Source organism: Harpia harpyja, chromosome 20 (assembly GCF_026419915.1).
Source record: "Harpia harpyja isolate bHarHar1 chromosome 20, bHarHar1 primary haplotype, whole genome shotgun sequence".
NCBI lineage: Eukaryota > Metazoa > Chordata > Aves > Accipitriformes > Accipitridae > Harpia > Harpia harpyja.
Window position 1 is genome coordinate 20,159,178 of NC_068959.1, and position 25,511 is coordinate 20,184,688.

The 25,511-nt window shown below is 47.1% G+C and overlaps 1 protein-coding gene across 5 annotated transcripts in view; it reads right to left on the minus strand.

Annotated features, from left to right (window-relative positions):
* SIL1 (SIL1 nucleotide exchange factor) overlaps window positions 1-25,511 on the minus strand; it is a 105,183-nt gene that overhangs the window by 73,064 nt on the left and 6,608 nt on the right. For 3 of the 5 annotated variants that reach the window (XM_052816563.1, XM_052816565.1, XM_052816562.1), the window contains 2 exons: window positions 8,283-8,397; window positions 4,930-5,065 (listed from right to left, as the gene is read on the minus strand). In XM_052816563.1, the coding sequence (XP_052672523.1) occupies window positions 4,930-5,065; window positions 8,283-8,393 (247 nt within the window). In that variant the 5' untranslated portion in view covers window positions 8,394-8,397. Of the gene's footprint in view, window positions 1-4,929; window positions 5,066-8,282; window positions 8,398-12,179; window positions 12,332-25,511 lie in introns of those variants that run through there. The other 2 variants (XM_052816564.1, XM_052816567.1) reach the window with 2 other exon arrangements.

Below are 25,511 nucleotides of genomic sequence, written 5' to 3' on the forward strand. Positions count from 1 at the left end.
AGTTATTTTATAAAAAGACCTGGAAAAGAAGCATTTCATCTAGTATAAATGAGGTTTTTAAATCCCATTTGCCTTCCCTCTTCATGCAAAGCTGTGCTGATCTTATGAGGCTCCTATTTCCTGGATTACACATGTCAAGCTTTGCAAAAACGAGCATACCCTGGTGGTTTAATGCCGTATTTCACAGCCCTCTCTCAACCATGCTGACATAAATATTTCAGAGACGTGCACACAACTGTTTGAGTTAGGTCTAGGTCACCGAGAAGCCAATGGTTCGGACAGATTCATTAATTCAGCAAAACAATTAGCAGGAGCCAGTGTAGCTCAGGAGATCCCAGTGAACAGCAGGAGCAAGATACCCACCAACAAGGTGTAAGGAAATCCTCGCCAGTCACCACGTCACCCACACGGGCTGTGTGACAGGCCCTGGCATGGGAGTCTTGAGCCAAAGGGATCCCTCCTGCCATTACCTTCTCCTCCCCGCTTTAAAAACCTCTTCTTAGCTTATTGCAGTGCTGGCTCATTCAGCCACTGAAATCTCCTGAAAGACAAAGACTGGCAATGAAACTGGACTGAATTATTCCCCATTCTGAGTCCTGTTCTTTCCAAAACCACAGCAAGTCCTTCAAAGCAGCTTCTGAAATTACCTCCCCAACGTGAACGCTTTCTTTGAGAAGAAAAAACACGTGTTTTCATATGTGTAAAACCTTGTTTGTGCAGCAAATTAGACAAGGGAAGACCTGAGACAAGTATGAACAGCAAAGACAGCTACTGACAGAGAAAGCAGCCTGAGGATCCTTGGAAGCTGCAGCCATGGATATTTAAATGCTAAGCAATGTATCATCAGCTCCCCGCTGAAAATAAGATGGTTTCATCTTTGCAGAAGCAGCAACAAGAGCATGCTCACGTCAACTTTGCTCTGGCAGTTTGATCAACAGCAGCAGTCATGTCTTCTTATTTTTTAACTGCAATATAATTAGGCACTTAGGAAAACTACTCTGAACAGTACAAATGCTATAGAGTAACTGCAGGTATCAGCACAGAGCTCTGCAAGCAAGAAGTTTAACCACAGCTAAAGGTACAGGCCAGCCGAGCTCCTGTAACACATGCTCTGCCTCACTAGGTACTGAGACATGCTATCCAAACCTGAGAGGAGATCCAATGGTGCAACATTTCAATTGCCAATGCAAGATTTTGCTCCATTTCTCCAGTCTGAAGGGAGCTGCTCTGGACCAAAGGAAACCTTTCTATGCCCCACTGTTGCCTCCTCTCAAGTAGAAAGCATGCAGAGTAGACTGTAAATATTTTGGTATTTTGGGCAGATGAGGTTCTCACTTGGTCCATCTGGATTTGGAAACTGGACACGTTAATTGCCAACTTCAAACTGTCAGCTGAGAAACCTGCCAGCAAGTTTCTGCCACATCAGGGAGTAGCTACATGCTGCTGCCACAGAGGTGGACAGAGCCCATCTGCAGCGCAGCACGGGCTCCCTGCAGCGCTGGTCACTGCTGAGGAGATAATTAACGCCCTTTTTCTTTCCCAGTTAAACCCTTGCCTCTTATATCCTTTTTCTTAATCTTCACAGCAATGTCTTCCCAGAGGAGCTACTTCTGACCCTAATGTCAGGTGGAAAATCTGCTGGCCAGTGATATGACTAGCTGGTCAGAGCAATCAAACTTTCAATCATCATCAGGAATGCTAAACAAAACAGAGGAAAATAAGGTACCCAAACAACAAAAGTAGGTAATTCCCAGGAAATGAAGCATTCATGTGCTCTAGGATGTTGCCTGGCAGATTTGAGGTCACCTGAAAACATGGAAGAAATGCTTTTATATAAAGAACCCCCAAGAAAACTGTCAAACTGGTGGAGAAGACCATCAGCACCATCCAATCCTTCCATTCATCTCTGCCATCCCAAAGACTAAGAATCAGCCTTTGGTCGCCATAACCAACTGGCGAGATCACCTTGAAAAGTGGTAGGGTGTTTCTGTGTGCTGACAGACTCACCTCCATGCACTTGACAGAGCAGCAACAAAAGCAAGTCACCACCTCTGCTACGTTTCTCTGAGATCTTCCAACTCACAAGAGTACTATCACCTGGTAAAAGTGCATTCAGAAAGGAAAAAGACATCAGAGGAAGCACGACTTCAGAAAAATTCTGTGTCTGTGGTGGAACAGTTACCTGACCACAAGAAGTGATCTGACCACGGGTCTGAACATCCATTCTGAGGACATTGCAATCCTACTCATTAAAACCCACACAGCCTGCAAGTTCCTATGGATGCCAACCAAGAACAGAACAAAAAGCCCCAGAGATGTCTTCACCATTTCCTCAGACGATACCAAAAGAAGTAAAATAATAGAGGTGTGGATGGCTTTCCAAGGCGCACATGTCCTTTCTGTCTAACCCAGCTGCGCCTGGTGCATTATTTAGTGCCAAGTGAGAAAGAAGCAATGCCTAACAAAGTGTTAAAGGACTTTGTGAAGTTTCACCAACCTTTCCACAGCCCATCAGCTTCCCAGCTAGCTGGCAGAAGAGACAACTGATCTCCTTGCTTCCAGATTACAGGCGGCAGAGCTCTTAGGGTAACTGTCTCTCTGTGTTTGCATCCAGCTACCTCCAGCAGCTTGAAGCGTGCTCAAAGTGCAAGAAAGCACTTGATCAAAATCCAGCTCACATTGTAGGCAGCGAGGGAACAACCGCACAAAGCAGTGTTACATATACAATAACAATTGAATTTGGTAGAGGGATTTGACAGGTTACAGGTTGATGACACTGCTGCAGTCTTGACGGAAACATGGTTTGATGCAATTAGCAACAGAGAATAGAAAAACAGCAGAGCAAAACTGGAAATACATGTATAAAAGATGAGCAACTGCAGAACTGGACAGAAGCATAAAAATCCTGTGTTGAGCTCAGAACAGGAACAAGATGAAACAGGAGCACGACGGGGAGAAACGCAACTCTGAGCTCCCTTCCACTATTCAAAATTGAAGATCCAGACTTTAAATCAAAACATTTGCTTCCCCCGGAGAGACTGGCCCCTTTGCTGCAGGGATGCATCAGAAGACAGCGTGGGGGCATCCTGGAGAGGCAGGCAGCAGAAAGCAAACTTCTGAACACTGTGCTGCGGTTCACTTTGGCCTGTGGTGAGCACACACCAGCCAGGACTCTGCTCGGCTACGAGCGAGTGAAATCACATCAGAGAACATTGGAAGATGCAAAACCACCAGATTAGACATGCTGCCGATGTGTGTGCCTCTGCTAAAGGGCTGAAAGGCACATCCCTCGTGCAGCCATGCTGGCTGCTTCCCTTGTCCTGTGGGTCAATTCCCTCCCCAGCACAGACCTGTGCTAGCAAGGGGGAAACCCTCGAGCTCAGAGGCCACAGGAATGGGCTCGTAGTGGTAGCAGGTTCCCCAGCCTTGCTTCAGGTAATACACATGCTAAAAGTGTGAGTCACAGTCCACACACAAGATTTCGCTACAGAGAAACCCACAGGGGACGAAAACCCAGGCTGGCAGGGGGAGACAAAAGACGATTCCTCTTTCTGACATGTCTCTACCCAAATCTGCACGTACACCTGAAATGAGGATCCGTAGTGGCTAGACGATAAGGCAGGCCACCACTTAAGCCTTTTACAAGAGTAATTGAAATTCTTCTCCTCTGCGAATGCTAACAAGCTCCCTACTTCCACAAGCCCTTCACTGCACAGGCCCAGCCTGGAACTGCTACAAAAATAAAGCAGAACAAGACACCTGAGCAATGGAGAAGGTGCTTCTGAACAAAACTGGCAACGACGTTTATAGTGACTGCAAGTATATACATATTCTGCTTCGACAAGGGTGGTGGGGATGCGCCAGTCTGAATACTGAACAGGGACAGCACACGCCTTCCATACATAATGGTACCAAAATGGAATACAAGTATATACTGGGGCTTTTGCTAGACATTCATGTTATACAAAGATTTACATTTGGAACAGTTGTTCTGCTATATCTGGCAGAAATTTCAAGACAAATGGATCCCGTATTTATTCATTCAATGATAACTGAGCACAGGATAAAGCTCTTTTAAATACAAAGCACTTTATAAAAATTAATTAGTACTTAGTTCACCCTTCTGAGGTGGGAAGGTATTACACCTGCATATACATGAGGACACCAAAGCACAAGTGGATTAAATACCTTGTTCAAGACCCCAGAGGCAGGCTTACTGATCATCCTAATTGCTGAAATAAGTGTGCACACATGCATCTGTGTGTGTGTTTAAATGGGCTTATCCTCTCCAGAGCCATTCCCAGCGCACGGGTTTTCGCAGTGAAGCCAGCCTACTCAGTTGGTGTCTTCTCACCATACGTGTCCCATACACGTCTAATAAAAGATACCAGCCCAAAAAAAGGAAAGAGGTTTTTTTTGTGGCACGTATGGATAGGGATAAGAGCTGGATTTCAAACACCCAAGGAACAGAAAACCCATTGTTAAAAAGCTGTGTAGTGTTACATTGATGGTTCTTAATCAGATTGCCACTGAGAAGCATTTCACCAGCCCACACTGGAGCACAGCAGACCTGGGATACCACATGCCAACAAACGTTATAAAATCTGTCCCTTGACAAGCGTACAAAGAGAGAAAGGGCTTCTGAGCTAGTGAGAGAGACACACCACCACCTACAATGTGACTGGCAGCCCACTCGACCTGCTCCAGTGAACCGAAAACACTTTAGCAACTGCTCCCATTGCCAGCCGGTTCGGTGATGGTCTCTTGTCCCTCTATTGGGTCATTGCGTCCATACCTCTTTGTCTGAACACCAGCAAAAGAATACAGCGTCATGGGAACAAACAGGTATTTTGAGTTTCTGCAAGGCTTCTGTCAGTGCTGTCAGGTGGGGTTTCAGAGGGATGCTATAATTAGTCATCAGCATGTTACCTGGACGGATGGTTTGCCACTGATGTGTGGGGTAAAACACTTCCAGGTCTTCAGGATCAGCATCATCTTCTGTTATCGGCTCTTTCCCACTGTCATCTTTTATGTCGCTCTCTTCTATTTTTGTAAGGGCAAACTCCTTTCGGATAGAAAAGATTCAGCTCATTAGCAATTGCATCTGAGTAATTTAGTGCCAGCTGAGAATACAAAATTTTTTCCCTCGCCAGCAGATTTTTTTTTTGACATCCAAGATTCTTTCCACATGGTTAAATTTAGATTTAAAGTATATTAAAGGTTAAACATGCATAAGTAGCATGACATTTGTGCTGAACAAAGCAACGCAGCTTATTTCCTATTCCAATGCAGGCTGCAGGTTTAAAACAAGCTTTCACAGAGCCTCACCTATATTACAGTCAGAACCAGGAGCCCTGACTATTACTAGGGTTGTGTAACATTGTAAGACCCCGTTTTCCCTTTTCTAAAAATATGTCAAACTTTTAACTTTTTCAGCTGAAATTTTCCACGCAAGTGGAACGCCTCAAGCGTTGGGTTTTTTTTTTTCTTAAATGCACTTATTTCAGGCTTGGAGAAGATTTCAGCTAAAATAGTTCAGCTATTTCCAAAATAGGACATGGGGAAAACACACCGAATTGCCCACACGATAAAAAAGCGAGCATCCTTTTCTCCACCCGTTCCCAGTGTCCTCCGAGTCTTTTAAAACAATGAGGCAGCAATTTAATCACCACCTACATTGCAAGTGCAGCACGCGAATGGCAGAGGTGTGGTAGATCAGCTAACACGAGTGGTATGACATTACGCAAAGGAAAAAACAAGGATGAAAAGCAGGAAAAAAATCCTTGCTGTGAGGGAAACCTCGCTGTTCACTGGAAAGTCTCCCTAGGGAGCTGGTGGGAGTCATGTAAAACTGCAACAGATAAAATTATTGAGAGCGCATAGTAAGTAACAACCTTGTACTATCTTACACCCGGCTATTAACTGCTCGGGAAGCAGGTCTTTGCTACTCTGGTTTTCACAGGAACAGATAAGCTAGTCCAGACTAATCATCCAGACAGCTCAGTTTCTGTTGCAGGGAGTATTATCAGCTTCTGATATCGCCAAGAACACCACCACTGAATCATTTCAAATAACCAGCCTATAGTGAAAGATTTTTCCTTATTGTTGGCAATTAGAATAAGAGTTACAGCTCACTTCATGAAGTGTGTTGATATTAATCCTTAGAATGTTTTCATAGGGAAAAAGAAGAAGTCAATTAAGAGGTTAACTGGAAATTTTAGGCCATGTTCTGCCTTCACTTCTTCCACTTCTTGGAAAAAATGCATGCATATTTCCTGGCAGAATCTGGGTGCTTTCCATATAAATATCCGTTACCCAGCCTAGGAGACTGTTTTCTGAGCAAGAGAAATGTCAGCCTGAGCAAAACACGTACAATTAGCAACGACAGTGGCAACACATGAAGATAGTTGACAAACCTATAGAATGTTTTTATTTTATCTGTCAAAAGGGATTGAAATTTCGGAAATACACTGGAAAGCAGAGCTTAACTCCTGCTGTCGCGTAGTGCATCAGAGGCTTGAAATTGTTAAAATTATGACAAATGGTTAAAGCTCAGTAACAATCATAAACATAAAAAGCTAGGTTCTGCAGATAAAAATCAATGTTAACATTTTCTGAGCCAAGACTCAACAGGACTAAAATAAATGAGTCAGAGCAGTTATTACTTAGCTTATTTACGCTGCTATATTATTATCCAAGAGGGACTTAACGATACAGGCTATTGTAAATTTACCAACAGGCCTCTGAGTGTTGTATCTGTTGAAACACATAATGGAGACAACTGATGTTTACTGGCTCTGCTTAAGAGAAGTGTCTAAATGTTCAGTAAGGGTAAAAGGATGTGACTTGGTTCACTTAAATGTTAATGCCACTGCTTGGCCCGCAGTTGCTTTGCAATACCCCATTTTCATTAGTATTTCTGGCAAAAACGGGCAACAACACGCAAGCAATTCTTCATTTATGCAGAAATTAGGTAGGAACCTTTTCAGTTTGTTTTCATAATTAAGACAGTAGAAAGAACAAACAATGGAAATTTCCTTAAAGGCAAAAAGCCTCCTTGCTTTATCAGTCTGAAATCAACTGCAATAAGCTGAAAAGCCTCAGCAGGGAGGGTTTGAGACAATCTGCAGTCTGTTTGCAATAAAGGAGGGGCATGGCCACCATGGCCGTTGTAGGGGGAGTGCAGGAAAAGGTGATGGGAGAGTTAACCACACATTGCATTAATCCTGTCTGAACCTCGGTGTCAGGCTGCCTGCCAATTCAGGCAGGTATCACTGGGTGGCTGTCCCAGTGCTTGTTCTTCAGCTGGGATGACTGTGCTCTATCTCCAGCCTCTTCCCCTCCCTCCCTGAAATAAAGACAAATTATCTCATCATTACATGACTCCAGGTGGGCCCAAGGCACTGGTCTACAGTGCTTATATTGTCACCTGTCCCTTGTATTTGCTCTGGGTAATAGCACAGTCCCCAGACAGTTGCATCACACAACCAACAGAGCAGCAAGCTGCAATGCAAAGGCAGGAGCGAGTGCCCAGGGACATGGCATCCAGTGATCCCCTACTCCAGTTTTGCTGGGGGACCCCCTGTTTTAAGCCACAGCATTAATTAAACTAAAAAACCACCACTCTTTACCGCTCAAGCTTTCTCAAGGAAGCTTTCCAGATCTGCTAATTTTGGGGAGCCTAGCACCTGGGGCTTAGCAGCCCAATCCAAACCAGGGGAGTTCTGCACACCTGTACAAGTGCAAAGGGACAGACAGCGACCATTCACCTCAACTGCAGCTTCAGAACAACACTGCAAGTACCAAAATCCATGCACATACAAGGACCTGAGAGGGTGCTCTTCTAAGCCTGACTCACTTGCAGTGACTCAACAGAGGCACAGCTAGGAACATAACTGAGGCCACCTCTTCCCATCTTCTTGCCACTAGACCGCATAATTAGCTTTGCCTCTTGCCACAGTGGGAACGTGTGACAACTCCAAATAGAAAAAGTGACATCTAGCAAACAAGAGAGCTGCCCAAATTGCACTGTGCCTGTTGCAAACCCTCTGGATTGAGCATATTCTGGATTTCCTGGGGTGAGGCAAGCGGTCTCAAGAAAGAAGCCCTTCTGAAATGTTGTTATTGAAGGCCCACTGTCAAGGAGAGGTGATTCACCAACTGCTGCTACATTCTACTTGGCCCTACAGAGGGATCAGGTAAGGCTGTTGCCCCACCAGAGACTCCAGTGGCTGGACAGCCCTTTGCGATCGAAGCTTTCAGCCAGAGCAGCCAACACTTACAGGAGCTCTGTCGCTTAGGCTTGACTGGGAAAACACCACAGAAACCACCAAGACCAGCAGGTTGACTTTGGCAGCAGTGGAGAGGAGACTGGCCCAGTGAGACATTGCCATCAGCCTGAAACGCAAAGGAAAACAAAATGAGCAATATTTTAGTCCACATTTTCACAGGTTTCAGCATTCTTTACATGACATTTTGCAACGCAGCAGGGGTTCAGGGGTGCAACACCACAGGAAACAGAACACCTTGAGGTGTTAGTGCATGGGTCTCATCGGGGGCAGCCAATAGCAAGAGGTACCGATTTTACTGCTAATGGAGTTTATGACAAGGAATGACAAAAGTAGCTTATATTGACCCCACAGGGGCTTATATCTCTCCTGGAAAATACAAAGAGACCAGCAAGTCTTGTTTAAAATCACTGTGTTAGTGCCATGGATGACAACTAGAGGGAAAAATAAAAATCAGTGCAATCCTGCGAAGGCTTTTTATGCCTTTGCCTCATTTTAAGCACAGAAGTAGCTGCATTAATTCAAATTAAACAAAACTACCAGCCATCAAAGGATCAGGAGTTTATCTAAACCCATATGTAGGTTTTTCTTGAGGAAAACAACATTTTGCAGAGGTCAACAAGGTGTACTTGGTGGTTCCTACAGCACAAGGCTTTCCCTGCTGCTCAAAGTGCCAGCTCACCCAAACTGTGAACCCAGGAGCTGGCTCTGCCCACGCTTGCAGTGGACCATGAAGCAGTCCCGTGGCATACAGCTGCCCTGACTGACTACAGACCACGTATTGAACTCGAGGGGGGGGGAAAAAAAAGGGTCCTCCTCTTGTGGCTGCCAGTCACCCTGGTACAGAGCTCATGTCCTCACCGCTACATGTGTAACCATGCTCACGCACACGTGTGCCCCCACTGCCTCACAACACGAGGCTTTAAATCCACCTACAGCGTTCGGCTCACTACTACTTCTCATACTGGGGTAGGGAACAGAGCAGCCTGCCAGCACACAGGCTGGAGAACTATTTCCTTTGATTGGCTCTAAATTTACATGCTGCTAAATTAAACTAAATGAGGTCTTTTGAAAGAAGATGGGACTGATTAGTTCCGTTCAAACACTCCTTCATTACTCATCCCTCCATCAAGTCTGTTCCTACTCCTATCCAGGTTTTAAAGAATTTCCTCCCATACATGCAGTCCTAAATATCTTTCTGTCTCTGTCGTCCATCAGGATGGCACATCAAACGCAGACTTACTTCCTTCCTTGAAGCAACCATCTCCTATTCCACGAAGCAGAAAATATGCTTACAGGCGCACCCACCACCAACTCCTGCCACCAAAGGACCTCTCCCTGCAAAAAATTTCGGGAACGCGGAGGGAGTGGAGTCCTCTCCTTCCCCTCCTTTACTGCTATCTTGTCTCCCCACTCCATTACATTACTTCTTCCTCTTCCTGCTTGGTTTTTGCTTTAGCCAAAAAAAGAAAAGAAAAGGCAAAACACCGCATCATGCTGGTCAGTGGTGGACATCTAGGAAAAAGCAGCAGAGCAGGGAGCACAAATAGTAATACATCTGATGCACTTCTGCATCTTCCAGAAACTCCTGACCCAGGGTCTTCCTGAACAGCAGCCTCTATCTTTGAACTCAAATCCAGATCAGCTGGTTTTTTGTTTTTCCCATTAATTGCTTTTGGAGCAGATCTGGACTTCTGACACCCACAGCAACTCGGCAATGAGTTCCACCATTTAATTCACACCATGCATGAAAGTACCACCTTGTGTTTCTGACCTGATGCTTGATATCCTCCTCTTTTCTAAAGGGTCAAAGGACCACCTCAAGGACCCACAAGCCCTTACTAAACTACAAACGGAGTAGAAGCAAAGCTCTCCAATTTCAGAAGACAGGCAAAGACAGCCTGTGACCAAAGCTTCCACCTCTGTCTTGGGTCACTGCCAAGTGCAACCAGGCTACAACTAACACCCACGTTCCTGAGCTGGAAAACCCAGAGCAGAGTTCATGGGCTCAAACTTCACCTGCTCCCAGAAGATCAACATATCCTTCTGGCCAGTGCCACAGTCAGGACCTCAATCTCAGACTGACCAAGATATACAGTCCTCCCCTCAACTCACCTTGGAATAAACTGCTGCTTTTTACATTGGAAACAGTTTTTGGGGGTTTTTGTTTTTTTTTTTTTAGTTATAAAACAAGCAGCAAAACTGGGATAATGAAAAATAGATGTATCCTAAAACTTTACCTGCAAGCCTGGAATAAAAAGAGAAAAGAAGAAAAAGAAATTCAACAAAGCAGTGGCTGAAAGAAAATGCACACTCCCATAAAAATAGAGCTCACGTGTACCAAGAAGGCTGGTAGCAAATGACAGTACAGCCTCTTTAAAGCCTACAAACTCATGCCTGCCTAGAAGATGACATCTGCACAACAATTAGCAGTTTGCTTAGGTCCCAGGTAGGCAGGAGGAACGAACATGTGAAACACGGGGGTTTGAAGCTCCTGGAGAGAAGTCTGCACAGGCTGACATCTCGTTACAAGACAGACACACGCAGAGGGCATGAGAGGATTTCCAAACCAAATGTTATGTGGATACAATGCATTTTTAGAACTGACCCTTGCAGCTCACAAAGCAGAAAGGGTGGTAGCTGTGACCCCACCTGTATGGGGAGCATTTGCTCTTATTTAGGGACATTATTTTGGATCCAGCAGCACCCATGTACAGCTGCAGCCAGTCAGCACCAGAATCACTACAGGAGGACCACAAATTCCCCTTGTGTGCAGTGGGGTGTTGGTTTTTTTCCCCAATAATCCTCTTATGTCAAAGAAAATCAGGTACTAGGGAATGAGCAAAGGGTCACACTCAAAGAAGCCTCTGTTCCTGGGGCAGTCCTCCTGTCAGAGCAGGCAATGTTCTGGGCTTCGCAGTGCAGGGAGGTTCTGCTCCGCAGCTCCAGGAAATCCTGTCTGCACCAGCAGCCACAGAAACAATAGCATTGCCATTACACTCTCTATTAGCAGGGACATTTTTACTGATTTTACTAGCTGTGCATCAGTAAATGCTGCACAGCCCCGTGAATAAGTTTGCTGTAGTCATAGGTGACAGTTCAAAGCAAGTCAGTATGAGGAACATATTTCATTAATGCCTTCCACTGCTGGGAACGCACCACTCTTTCATGTCCTAACTCAAAGCCCACACTGCGTATACTATGCCACTCCAATAAATCCATCTGAAGCCTCATCTGAATTCTGATCTGCTGCTTGAGGAGAGCACATGGACGTCCCAGAGAGCTCCCCAGCCCCCTTGCCAGGCTCTGGTTTTACAGCCAACTGGAAGCAATAACAATAAGCTAATCCTTGTTCTCATCTAGGGATCGAGGGAGCAGTACGGGAATTATAAGTCTTGCAAAACTGTCTGCAAATTTATTAGTTCAGGCCAGGTATCTGTCCAGCCACCCTTTGTTGAGACGGCTGGTGGTAACAAAAGCGTCAACAGCACACTACGTGTCTATGAGCACGAATAATTCACAGAGCTCCCCTCCCTGAGCATAGGTCAGCACTGGAGAACAATCAAACAGGGAAAGACATCAAGGAACACAGCCCAAGCATCCTTCAGCTGAACCGGTGGCACGAAGACCTCCAAGCACCCACAGCTTCTTAGGCTGAAGCCAAAGTTTGATGGGCAATAACAGGTAAGGAAACTATTTTAAAGACAGATGTGTAAACTAGGATGTCTGATTGAAGAGGTGCACTCAGGACACATACTGCAATCAGTGTCAAGATCCCTGTTCAAACACAATGTCATTTTAATGACGCTGGCATCTATGGCTGAGACCAGCATGACATGGTAAGTGATGTGCCATACAATGGAGAAAGAGAAGGAAATTTAGCTGACTGACCTGAAATTTTCTTCCTCTGAACAATAGGGTCCCCAGGTCTGTAATGAGCACCCGTTTTTGCTGACTTGCTACTGAAGAGCAGAGCAGTGTCAGTCAGACACCTTGGGAATGTCCCATAGTCAGCAGTCCCTCCTTCTCCCATGACTGTGCAGCTACACCAACAGGAGAAAGAAGAGGTTTTAATCTGAAATTCAGCCTGTGTGTAAGAGAGGAAACAGCTGGTGGACAAACAGAGGATTACTAGGAGGCCACAGGACACTCTGCCCTTCCCCGTTTCATTACAGTTGGGTCTTCACAATCCTCTGCTTTCAAACAGATGAGCAAGACCAATCTGCAAATAAAATTATCCTCTCTTCTTCCCAGAGGCACAGGGACACAAAGGCTCCTGTTAAGTACAAACCAAGCTAAGAGAAGCCAGTCTGGAAATACTCATGTTTTGGTGGACACAGGCCCAGATGACCATGTGTCTGCTTAGCAGGTCTCAATCCTGAAGACTTGCCTCAGCTCTCCCTGCCCTGACAGTATGTGGACATTGCACTGTGGCTTCTGGCATGAAGCACAGGATTTCTTGGATTTCCCCTGGAAATGGGAACCATAAGACGACAACTTGCCCATATTAAAAACCCAATGGCTCTCATAAGAGAGAACACAGGTCCTGTCCTTCCAAACATGTTTACCTGGAAATGGTTACCTGCAGCACATTTTAATGTGCAGGATCCAGCAGAAAGACGTGAGCTGATGGGCAAGATGCTGCAAGAACCACAATGAGCTACCAAACCTTGTACAATGTGAGCATTCCCTACTGCCTTTACTAAGAGCAGGACTTGTGAGTCTCTGATACCACTTTTCCCCCTTAAAAGACATCTTCATCTTCTTTTCATGCTGCTGCTTCCCCAAGAAAAGGCCCAGCAATTAATTGCACTTGCCCTAGGTGCAGTGCCCAGGTGAACTGCCATGGCTCTGCACAGCTGGCAGTGGCTCTGCTCAACAGGCACCTGGGAGATCTCCTGCTCCATACATCTGTCTGAGCTCACTCCTGCCACGGACAGGTCCTGATCAGCAACATTTCCAAAAGGAGGCAGGAGTGAATTTTCCCCTTCACTAAAGCCAATGTTAAAACTACAAAGATCCTGGAAGAGATCTGAATGCACTTGACTGATCAAAGAACTGGATCTGAATAAAAATTAATAATAAAAACAGAATAAAATAATAATAATGAACCTATCTATCACCTTATGCAAAGCAGGAGAAGAGCCCTGAATGGCAAAACCAAACATAACAAGGAGCTTCCTTCAGGGACCCATGCAGTGCTCCTGATGGAGCCCCAATTTGTTTGTCCTCAATTCTCCCAGGACAAACCAGGCAGGAACAGACTTCTCTGGGTACGGACCCACCACATTGAGCTGGCACAGGCTCTGCACAGCTTTGAGGTGTGACATTGCACCTGCTTCTGCTGCGCTCTGGATGCTCTCAGCAGCTCTGCTCCTCCTGGTGTCCTGCCATTGGGAAAGCATGCTCATGCCTCCAGCGAGTATCCCCAGCTCCACGCAGGAGCTCACTGCACCAAGAGCCCCCAACCCCTGCCTGAGGGTCCCACCTGGGCATGAAGCCCTACATGTATGGGTGAAAGACAGGACAGTGAGCACCACTTGTTTGCAAACACCCTCAACCCTACCAAGATTTCAGCAGAGAAGGCGCAGCTGCAACACAGACCGTCTCATTGATCCCGCTTATGAAATTGCTTAAAAATCGTTTATTCTTCTTGCTTGCTCCTCATCATTTACTCCTACCAGGACTCTTCTCTGGTGTGTTAAAAACACTCCTACACAAGGGAAAAGTTGTGGGAACACCTTCCCGTATTTGGCTGCCTACAGAGAACCCACGCAGCAGGAGGCCACGCTTTTAGGTTTACAGGAATAAATCGTGGCTCGAGCTCTGCTGGTGAGGCACAGCCTGCCCCCAAGCAACAGGTCCTGCTCTGACCTGCAGCAGAAGCACTGCTCTGAATTGGGACCAGCACACAGGAAGAAATTTTGACATGGGGCGGTAGGGATGGGGAGGGAGGAGGATAACCATGGCAAAAACGTGTGCTTACAGAGCCTGGCATCTACGGTGCAATGATGCAACTTTTATAACCTCCACTAACAAATAATAAAAATAAATATTAATAACCCCTACAGGCTACCTGCTTAGCTAACATCAGTCCCTCTAACAGCAGCTCAGCTACAATACCACCTAACGTTGGTCTTTCCTACAAGCACTGCCAGGTGCCAATGCAAGTGAGAGCAGAGCACGGATGTCTCCAGCGACAGGAGACAGCACAGCAGCACCCAGGCACAGTGAGGGCAGCTCTCAGCACCCAGCGGCTTCACCGGCACCGGCCACGGCTCCGCACAGGGACAGAGGAGTGGGTTGTTGCAGGTTATTTACAGACAAACCTGGCATCGCTCCTTCTACCCGACCACAGCAACTCCGACTGTGTTGTTTATACAACCTCACACAGTTTAACATTGAGCATCACTTAGTCAATTAATTAAATTTACTTAATGAATTCCTTCAGAAACCAGTGTTCACAGAAAACACTGCTCCCCAGAGGGCCAGAGCACAGCTTTATACTTTGGTGGTTTGAAGTCAGAGCAAGGCTGCCGTCATGCTCTCCACCCGCTCATTAGCGGCGATGGCAGAAGGGGCCACTCTCCGCCGTGGCTCAGCAAGATCCCCAATCCCAGGCACTGCAGCCAGTGTCTCCAACAGTCCTCAGACCCTCCACGCCGGAGAGCCCTGGGTCCAGCATGGGGGGATCTTCTGCTCCGCTCAGGATGGAGTGTACAAAAGCAGAGCATGCCTCAGAGGTCAGAAGACCAAATTTATCATTTATTATTTATAAAAAATGCACCTATCTGAATTTCTGGCAGCTGCTCTCACAGTGCTCTGCGACAGCCTGCACACGCACGCAACACCCTCACTCTGCAGAGCTTTGGGGCTAGCAAGCACGTTCAAGTCCGTACCAGAGCGTGGGCGATGATTTGCACCAGTTTAGGACTCGCCTGGAGATAAGAGATGCACAGGGACCTTCAGGACAAACAGCTTTCTGAAAGCTGCCACACTACCTGACCTCAACCACGTGAAACAGCTTTCTCCTTCCTCATTGCCTCCCCATCACCCCAAATGCCAGCTGAAAACACATCTCCTCCTGCCCTGCTCCTATTCCCTTCTCCTGCTCCTCGCTGCAATTTCCCATGTACAGCACACACAATTGAGTGATATTTCCCCCCCGACATGTATTTCCATCAGCCCCTATTTGCAAGGTGATGCCTTGCCTCGGACTAACCTGGGAGTCTGCCAGCGTTCAGTATATTTTTTTTTACCCCTTCTGCTTTCCCAAACTTGGAGAATCTAACAGGAAAGAAAGCACACGCCACACTAGCCAGGTCACCGGGCACCCTGATGTCCCACTGCAGTTGGGCCCACAAAGAGCCAAAGATTTAATTGGCATACTCCCAGCCTCTCTGGAAACAGCTTTTTGTATTTTCCAAGTTCCTGCTGTTCACCCATGGCTCTTGCATCGAATAACAACCTCCTTCCCCTGTCAGATGCCAGCTTCCCTATAAAGAGATTCAATTAAGAGGTTAAAAAAAACATGCAAAATTCAAGCTCAGTATTAGAGAAATCCAACGCTGATGTATCAGGCACACAACTCTCACAGCAGTACCCACACCACGCTGCCTGCCCCAGTACAAGCATCTATCCCCTCTGTCTGTATCTCAGCCTGTCCCCGCCAAGACCCTCGCTGCCAGCTCCAGCTCAGCCCAGAGGTTTCCCGTCGGGATCGCCATCTCTCCCGAGCTAAGGACACCCGCTGCCACAGCCCTGCGGAGCAGCTGGTGCAGAGGTGCCCCGACAGCAGGCAAGCAAAGGGCTTCTCCAGCAGCCCTATCAATCTGCCAGAAACAGTGAGCTGTGAAGTTTATGAAAAATGCATTTCCTCACCTCTACAGTGCACCGGGCAGCAGTGACAGCTCTTACTCAACGTGACGACCCAAGGGTACAGGTCACAGCAGGGAGCAGGACAGCACGCAGGCAGCAAACGTGTGGCTCGCCTGTCGCATGCTCTGGCTATGTGGCCAGGATTAATGTGGCATGGCAGCCTGTGGGATTAATTGCACGGGACGCCTGGCTGGATGCCCAGCTCAGAAGCTCCCTCGCAAGCGAGTTGGGCTCCCCCACACTTCCAGTTTTATGGCAAGTTCCCAGGTGAAAAGGTAGAGGGCCACCGGGATCCGCCTAATGGGCCAAAAACCCCCAGGAGCTGCCAGTTCAGCCACTGGCACCAAAACCCAGAATAAAGCCCTAACAAGCCAATTTTAAACCCTCCCCTGAAGGGGAATAAGGAGCTCTCTGGGGATGAATATAACCTACGGCCAAGCACGTTGCCTTGGGATCGCTCCTGGCTTTGCCCTGAATCTCTGCATGAATATGGGCAAGTCGTTCCCCATGCTGGGGCTCAGTTGCTCCACTCTTAACACAGACGCCATGGCTATAACCAAGGCAATCGCAGGGCTCCTTCCACTAATGTCTGCAGTGATATCGTCACGTGCTTGGATGAAAGGCATTATCCAAGTCTGCTTATTTTTTTCACTGCATTAGTACTTTTAAAGTGGTCTCAGTGGTCTTAAGCAATTAAATAAGCCCTGGGACAGTAACGAGCACAAAGAGAGATCCGAGAGACTACCAGTATCATCATGTAGAAACGACTCTCATTATGATTTCCATTCTTCTACCCAGGCATTTCCCACCAAGACTAAAAAGAGAGTCTTGCTCCCCGAGCGTAAGAGCCTCCCCGGTCTGAAACCAAAGCAGAACAGCCAGCCAGCAGCAGGCAGCATTTGTTTAGCAGGTTTTTTCCTAAGGAAATTTAAAATAGCAAAAAGCTCCAAGGGCTGCAATTGCAGAAGTAAATGCAGAGACATGGGAAGCTGAAAGAGAACATAATTCCTTCCCTCTCCTGTTCTTCATCATCTGCCACCTCTACTTTGGGGAATGTTTTTTTGCCTTTTAGAGCTATTTTAGATGTTACTTGTAGCAACATATGGAAAAAACAGTTTGAAATGTGACAGTACAGCCTCCCTTTAATTAAACAATCCCTCAGGGACCCCATAATTGCTCCGGCCAAGCGCAGGTGCTGGACGCTGCATGTCTGCTTCCTCAGGCATACATGCAGGCCCAAGTCCTCCAGCAGAGGAGGAGGTTTCACAGACCCCTCTGGAGGCCCGACTGCCATTATTAGATGGCCCAGATCATCCACAGGGGCTGTGACCTTCCTGCTGTCATCCTGCCTTTTGCCTCATTAGCCTCCGCTAAGCAGAGCTTTGATCCCCCAAGTGACTCCCGGTTCAGAGATCTTCTTTCCTTTTGCTGCCTACACATGAAGGATGCTGAGCTGGAGTTCCTTAGCATCTCGGCTTCAGAGGGGCAGACTTTGATGTTGCACAGAGTGCCCGTCACTGCGATTCGTCTGGTCTCTTCAAACAGCGGCAGAGCCACGGCTTGTGATCTGTGCAAAACAGCGTTTTCCTTAGGGAAGAAAAGTCACGCTGGCGCTCACCTCCACCTTGTCATGGCAAAACAGGCTGTATTGGTGCTTCAAAGAGTTCTTCAACCTTAAATCCTTACGACATGGTGACAAATCAGGGAACCTGCCTCTACATCTCATGAATCCCAGCAGATGTTATGAAAAAGCATTTCTGTGAATGCCTTAGCCACCACGGGACCCTGCATGTGCCGTCAGAGTCACACCAGCCTCCACGCTTGAGGGCTGCAAGGTCCCCACCGCTCCTCTCTGCAGGGAAGGCTCGAGCAACCACTTCACTACCGACATTTGAACTGCGCCATAAAGTGTGCACAATGAAGGGTCATGGAGAGACTCAAAGAAGTAGTAAACCTTCCAAGCAGTAGGACTGCTCCCAGTCCACAGGTCCCTCCTGAGCTCCTTGACCATGCTCACTGCTCTTCAGAGCCATGGGGTTCACTCAGGAGCAGTGCCTTAGCTCCATCCCACTGCCCCTCAGCCACAGGAAAGGCAGGCTCCAGCAGCCCAAAACCTAGGCTGGGGAAGGAGGGGAACAGAGATGCGACCAGGAGTGGTTTTCCTCCACAATTTTCCCTTCCAAGGGACGACGACTGTGTTTGTAACCTCAGCACCTTCCAGTCCAGAATGACAAGACCCACTGTTTCTCATCTGGAGCTTGGACCAACAGCAGGAGACCCAGCCACTTAAAAGGAACATCTTTTTGTTAGAGAATACCCTACAAAGAGCCATTTTGTGGACTGGCATATCTCAGTAGCTGAGCAGCACCAGTCCACAAAGGGTCCTTTCTTTGGCAGTCCTGGCTGTAACTGCATCTGCTGCCTCTGCCACGCACCCACAGGCAGTGGGAAGCAGCAGCCAAAGGATACAGTGATTTTCGTTCTCCGTTTCTTGGCCTTTGCTGTACTTGCAAAGCCAAGGACTCTCAAAATCTCCCTGCCTGCTGTAAGAGCTAAGTGCAGGCTGTTAGCCACTCATACTCTTCAAGCTCTGATGAAAAATGCATCTGCAGCAACTTTCTCTCTGCTGTGAGACAGCAGAACATCCTGAGCAGCTTCCTCTACATGCTGGTGGTGCTACAGCCTCATCTTGCCACATCTGGCGGGGAGATGGCAAATCCATCACAGGACTGCCAGGCCACATTTGTACAGAGGGAGCTTCTCCCATGAAGACCAGAGAGTTCAGCTGCTCCCTCCTGCAAGCAGATTTCATCACATGATGGACAAACTATTCTGCAGAGCTTCTGCATCAGCTGCCATCTAAATAAAGCTGTGATGTGAATCAAGGCTGTTTCAATGACAGCCTCTACAGTGACTTCCAGTGACCGCAGACGTCACACGTCGAGACAAGTTTTGGCACCGACCCTGATCTAGGGAGTGAGAAATCTCAGTGCACCCAGAACCAGGCAGGGACGGTTACTCACATGTAGAAGGGTTTGCAGCATCAGGGTCAGACCACATATTTTTTCTGAGGCAAGGACCCTGTCATTTATGCATTAAATGGCACATTTATTCTGCTAGTCATGAAGGAATAATAATTACAGTGGCCTCCAGTCTCCGGCTCTTTCAGTCTGTACTTAAAGAAAGAGCAAAAAAGGACCAAAGCAAACAGCGCTTCCACAAAAAATCTCTGAACTGGCTTTTAGTTGCTGGACAAAAGAGCGGCAGCTGATGAACCACTTCGCTTATTGTCCCGTCTAATTTCTATTTCATAACAGCAGCCCGGCACTGCAGGCAAAGCACTTCAGGAGGCAAAGCACCACTTGGGTGGTTGAGCAGATCTGACCTTCAGCCTCCTGTCTCATCACAGTGCTCCAGGTGTGCCACGACTGCCCAGAACCGTGCTGCCTGCAGTGCTTTCTTCTTTAACCGTAGGGTAAGCAGCACTGAGCCAGCCCGGGCATCTGGCGGGCTCTATGTGGCTAAGTGCTTTTGAACGGCACTGGAGGAGCCAGCACACGCTGGTGGGTCTGTCCACGTGCACAGCTACGAGATGCTCTCTCACAAACACATTTCTAGTGCACATAACTCTCGTTCTAATCATGGAGTCAGTCCTGTTTCAGTGGAGATTTACAGAGAGGGATTTTTTCTCAGAAGCAATAATAGATGGACAGCAGGAAAGAGAAGAAATTAATGAACACCATAATTATTCCCAAAGTTGCAAATAGGAGTGATTCCTCACCCTGAGACAACTCTGGAAAACAAGATTAAAATGCTTAGGGGACATATTCTCAAAACTGTAGGTAATAGAACAGATAAAATGTATTTACAGTATCTCACAGGGGACATGTACTTTTTATTCTGCTGAGGAATGTAATATTCCGCTCCTCATTACATAGTTAAAAGGGTGCCCTAAAAAAAGCAACTTAACAAAGCATCTTTAATGGCAACTGGGTCCGGTTCCAGAAACACAAGCTCTCTTCTGCCCCGCACACCAAGGCGCAACAAGAAACACAACAACCATCTGCAGGAACACCCAGCACATAAGCAACATTAATAATCTATGCAAACAGCACAATTTAACAACCGGCAAAAAGAAGGCTGGAATGGGAGGTGGGCTACAACAACGCTCCCTCCACTTACACTTTCTAAGAGGAGGAGGAGGGCAGGCTTGCCTTCCCCAACTTCCCCGGTGCCCACAAAGCTACGGCTGCCAGCTAACAGACTGTGCCTGAAGTACCCACCAGCAGAAACAATTTGTCATGTGTCAGATCAAATAAACTCTTATGAGACCACTGTACTCCCTGAAGCAGACGGCTGCCAAACTCCAAAGGAGAAATCCAAGAAACCTAGCTGGCCGGTGTCAGACCCAAGTGCTTACAAAGACCAGCACACTTTTCATTTTTAAAACACATCAGTACAACGCAATCTGTTCCTGTGCAGCACTCCCATGCGAGGCAGCCATCAACAATATCCATTACTAAAAAGAATTCGGTGTTTAAATTATCACACTGGGATGAAGCTCCTCATAGTCCAGAAACTTCACGTTCCACATCCAGCAGCACAGCATCTCGCTCATCCTAGGGAGGCATTAAGAGGGCTAATGTTTGTCAAAGAGCCTTGGCATGGTAAGGGGCTGCAATGGATTACCATCCGTCTGAGCAAGCGCTCCTCCTCTCCCAGCCAGCCTCGCGCTCTCTCACTAGAAGTTAATTCCCCCAAAACTGAATTACAGATTACTTTTTTTTACTTTTAAATAGTCCTAGAGCCTTTTATTTTTGTTCACTCCTGAGCACTATCATAGCTTCCCATGCCCTGGGCTTGTGTCATTCCAGACGTTGTGTCGAGGCCCCTTGCAGGTCCCCCATCTGCAGCACAGTCCTGCAAGAACCATTAAAGCACAGGCCCTGGACTCCCAGCACTGGCTCTGCTGCAGGGCACATCGTTCTCTCTCTGTTATCCTGCTGGACAGGAGAATGAGCCCCTAAACCTGTTCTGGGCACATCTGCAAGATTTAATCGTGCCAGCCAGTACTGTGGGGAACCAAAATCACTCACCTGCTCCTGCAAAGATGAAGCTTATGCATGTACTGGTCCACACAGAGGGCAAATCCCTCAGCCCAGGGCTCAGTCGCCTGCTCCAGATGTTCCAGATGCCAGCATGTTTCATCTGGGGTCAGCCACCTGAGCCCCAGCATGGCCAGGAAAACCTTTCCTTCCATAGAAGATGAATAATGGCCCCAGAAAAGTTTATCTGCAAGAGGCCCAAGGTCCTTGGATAGGAAGCTTGACTAGCCCACAGAGGAGGTTAGCTTATCACAATGTGAGAGCGAACAGAAAAAAGGCAGGAGATCCACAGGAAGGACATGAGAAGTAGGAGATGCTGCATTGAGTCATCAAAAAGCAACTGCCTGCCCCAAAACCCAGCAACTAAGCCTCGAGTGACACTACATATCAACAAAAAGAAGTGAGAAAAGGAAAAAACCTGGCAGCCTAAAGCAAGGAACAAGGGAAGAACAAGGTGGCAGGCACAGGGCATTCCCCTTGGTATTGGTAGTACCAGCGCAAACCTCAGCTGCATGGGTTTTTTTCCAGAATTTATTTAAAGAGCATCTGACGCCTCATGACAAGTTATATTTAGACACTGGTTTATCTGTACCAGGACTCGTCTCCAGCCATAGGGACTGGCATCAAGCACAGGACATCATCTTGCCAGCCTTACTTGGACAGGATTGTTGTTTCCTACAAGCATCTCATCCAGCACAGAAAACACCATCAGCCAGTACGTGCACCAGGAGAGCTGTAAAGTACTTGTGGCACTGCTTTCCAGCAAGGAGAAAACATAGGCTGTTACTGTAACACAGAAAGTGTTAAACCAAGATCTCATGAAGGAGGAGGTTAGCAGACAGAAGTCTGTCATTTACAGCAATGCTTTTCAGACACTTAACAGCTGCAGAGATGCCAGTCAAGCACCAGGTTCCCACAGCCTCTCCCAGGCTTTACATGCTCCAATTTCGACCCAACAGCAATTTGGACAGTGACCCACCCCGGGTCAGCCAGCAGTGAGCAGAGCCAGCACCAGGCACAGCCAGCCCTTGCCCGCAGCCACCCCGCTGCCCTGGCCCAGGATCCATTTGCAGGCAGGTTAAGTAGGCAAAGCTTTAGGCATCAATCCAGGACACGGCTTGAACTCAAATCTCTGAACAGAGGACAGGGGGTCCGCCTCTGAATAATTTACCTTTTTTTCAGCTGTCTGACTTGGAGAGATTTCAGAGAGAAATGAAAGGGCTATAGTGTGCTGCAGGAGTCCAGGGCACCTGCACTGATTTCCTCAGCAAATTCTGCTTATGTTTCTAAACAATGGAAAATTTCCCAAACACTAAGAGAGGACAAAACCCATGCTAGCCACCAGAAAACAGCCAGAATTCAACAATGCTCCAGCTAGCAATCTCATTCTGCTCCTCAAGCGATTCTCCGCACAAACCCAAACAAAGGAGCCCATTTACATCATCACCAATGAATTTCTTTACCAGTAGAAAACTTGTACAAGTGCCACGCTTGTGAGTGCCATTATGATTTCTAACAGCCTCCCGCTGACGTTGAACAGACTTTCCAAGCCTCTCTGCATACATTTTGTACTTGATTGCCCCACACTTGCTGGAAGAAAAGGAACAAAATGCACTCAAGAGCCACTTGCTTATTCCCGATTTGGGTACAACAATGCCAGATGCAACAACATCATTTTTACCTCCCGGCAACCTCACTGTGCCAGGGCTGGTGTGCGCCACATCCAGCCACTGGAGACAGGCGTTTCCCACCAAAGGAATGAGCACCTCTGTCCTGGCTTCGCTGGGATAATTTTCTTTCTAGTAGCTGGTGTAGTGTTGTTTTGGATTCCATATGAGAAGAATGTTGATAACACAGTGATGTTTTCAGTTGTTGCTAAGTAGTGTTTATACTAAGTCAAGGATTTTTCAGCTTCTCAGGCCCAGCCAGCAAGAAGGCTGGAGGGGCACAAGAAGTTGGGAGGGGACACAGCCAGGGCAGCTGACCCAAACTGGCCAAAGGGATATTCCATACCATGCGACGTCATGCCTAGAATATAAACTGGGGGCAGTTGGCCTGGGGAGGGGATCACCGCTCAATAACCAACTGGGCATCGGTCAGCGAGTGGTGAGCGACTGCATTGTGCATCACTTGTTTTGTATATTCCAATTCTTTTATTATTATTGTCATTTTGGTATTATTATTATCATTATTAGTTTCCTCCTTTCTGTCCTATTACACTGTCTTTATCCCAACCCATTAATTTTACTTTTTTTCCTGATTCTCTCCCCCATCCCACTGGGTCGGGGGGAAGCGAGTGAATGGCTGCATGGTACCTAGTTGCTGGCTGGGGTTAAACCACAAAAAAGTCATACCCAGCCCTTTGGTTCTGTAACCCTGATGAGGACCCATCTCTACAAGCCATAATGCATTGAGCAACAACGCAATATTCAAAACTAAGTCCAGAGCTTGCAGCAGAACTTAGATCACCCAAAGCTCCTGCTGGAAATTTTCCATAGTGTAACAGTTTATTTTGTGGGCACGAAGAGATCAAGAAAATTAAGTCAGAGTAAGAAGAAAAAAGTCCCCCTAAAGTGAGTAACTGCACTAAAGCAGCACTTGTGAACAGGCCAAGTACATTTTAAGGGCTATACATTTTCACTTCCACCGTCTTGGAAAAGAAAATGGAGTGACTTTGTTCTGTATGTATATTGTCCACCATTTGTTATTGTCTGTCTGTTGATGCTTACTTGAAAAACAAAATTTAATTAAACCCCACAGTACTGCATAGCCTGCCTTTGAAATATGCCCGCATTAGTGGATCATTACAGTAAATGAAATACAGCTTCATACCGTATTTTTCAAATAACGTCCCAAAACATTTACAAATTAAATAATACTCTTGCAGAGAGAAATTAAGAGACACAGTGTTTAGCAAGGGCAAAGAGATGTTTACAGATGAAGTCTGAAATGAGACATGCAGCCAGTGAGGCAGAGAGGTGCCAGAGGGCTCTTCTAGACCTTGTCGAGGCGGTTCTCTGTCTACCAGAAACTAGACAAAGAAAGAGTGTGCCAGTGCCAGGCAAGCAGAAAGGGCAGAGTCCCCAAACCCCCAAGGAGGTTTCAGCATGAGCTCATTCAGGGTCTGGGGTGTGCTGGCATGGTCTGCCAAGCCAGAGAGGTGCCTGCACTCCTCTGCATGCAGGAGAGCTCAATGCACCTACACACCCTTTGCGTCCTTTGGAAACTCAGCCAGAGCCATACTGGTCATAGGGAAGTGAACCTTTGCAACTGACTCAGAGCAGTGAAAATCTGGACTCTCAAAAGGCTGAAAAAAGGGATGCAGAAAGGTGCTCTGCAACAGGATGAGAAATACACTGCTAATATTTACAGGGAGGAGAAAAATAAAGGGAGCTTTGGTTTCTCGGGCTAAGTAAAAGCACAAGCAGTTTAGTGAGTCAGCGTTGGTTATAGCAGCAATGCCTGATGTTGAACAAAGCAAAGCAGCATGTTAAAAAGCAAGTGAGTATTACATGAACCTTACAGCTCAGGCTTGGGCTTGAAGAGATCCAAGATTTGTCTCTTCCTTAATAGCATCTGGGGCAATAACAAGTATTCTTTGACAAATTATGTACTCTGAGAAATCATTTCCCTAAACAAGTGTAGCCCATTACCGCACCCTTCTTCACATGAGCCTGGATAAGGCTGTGCCTTGCAGCTTCTACAGCCCCATCTCCATGGTGATGCACCGATGGAGGTACTGACTCCGGCAAGAAGGCAAACCTCCCCAAAGAAAAGGCTGAAGATGGCAGAGCTCTCACCGTTGTGAGCCCCGGGTAAAGGTGGGCTGTGTGCACCGAGCGTGCGCAGCACTGGCAGGCAGGGCTTTTGTGAGAAGCAGAGCATGCCAGCCTATGAGCAGGCTGGAAATGAAGAAGAAAACCTTGCAAGGGCACCTCTGGATCCATTTTACAGGAAGACAGTAACTAAGATTCACAGTTGCTGCCCATGTCGGGGATCAGCAACCGGCAGCCAAATTCCCGTAGGTCCTGCTGAGTTCTCATCAGCATGCTGAAACTATTATTTAAAGGGAAAACGTTCAGCCTGGCACATAATCATTAAAAGCTGTCAACTTCCAGCCTATGCAGGGCTTCCTCTGCAGAAAGGATCCTTCCCTGCGAATCAGGGACTCCTCACCAACTTCACATCACAAAATTAAAACGAACAGCTGCGGCAGGGGGTGATCCATTATGCATCGCCT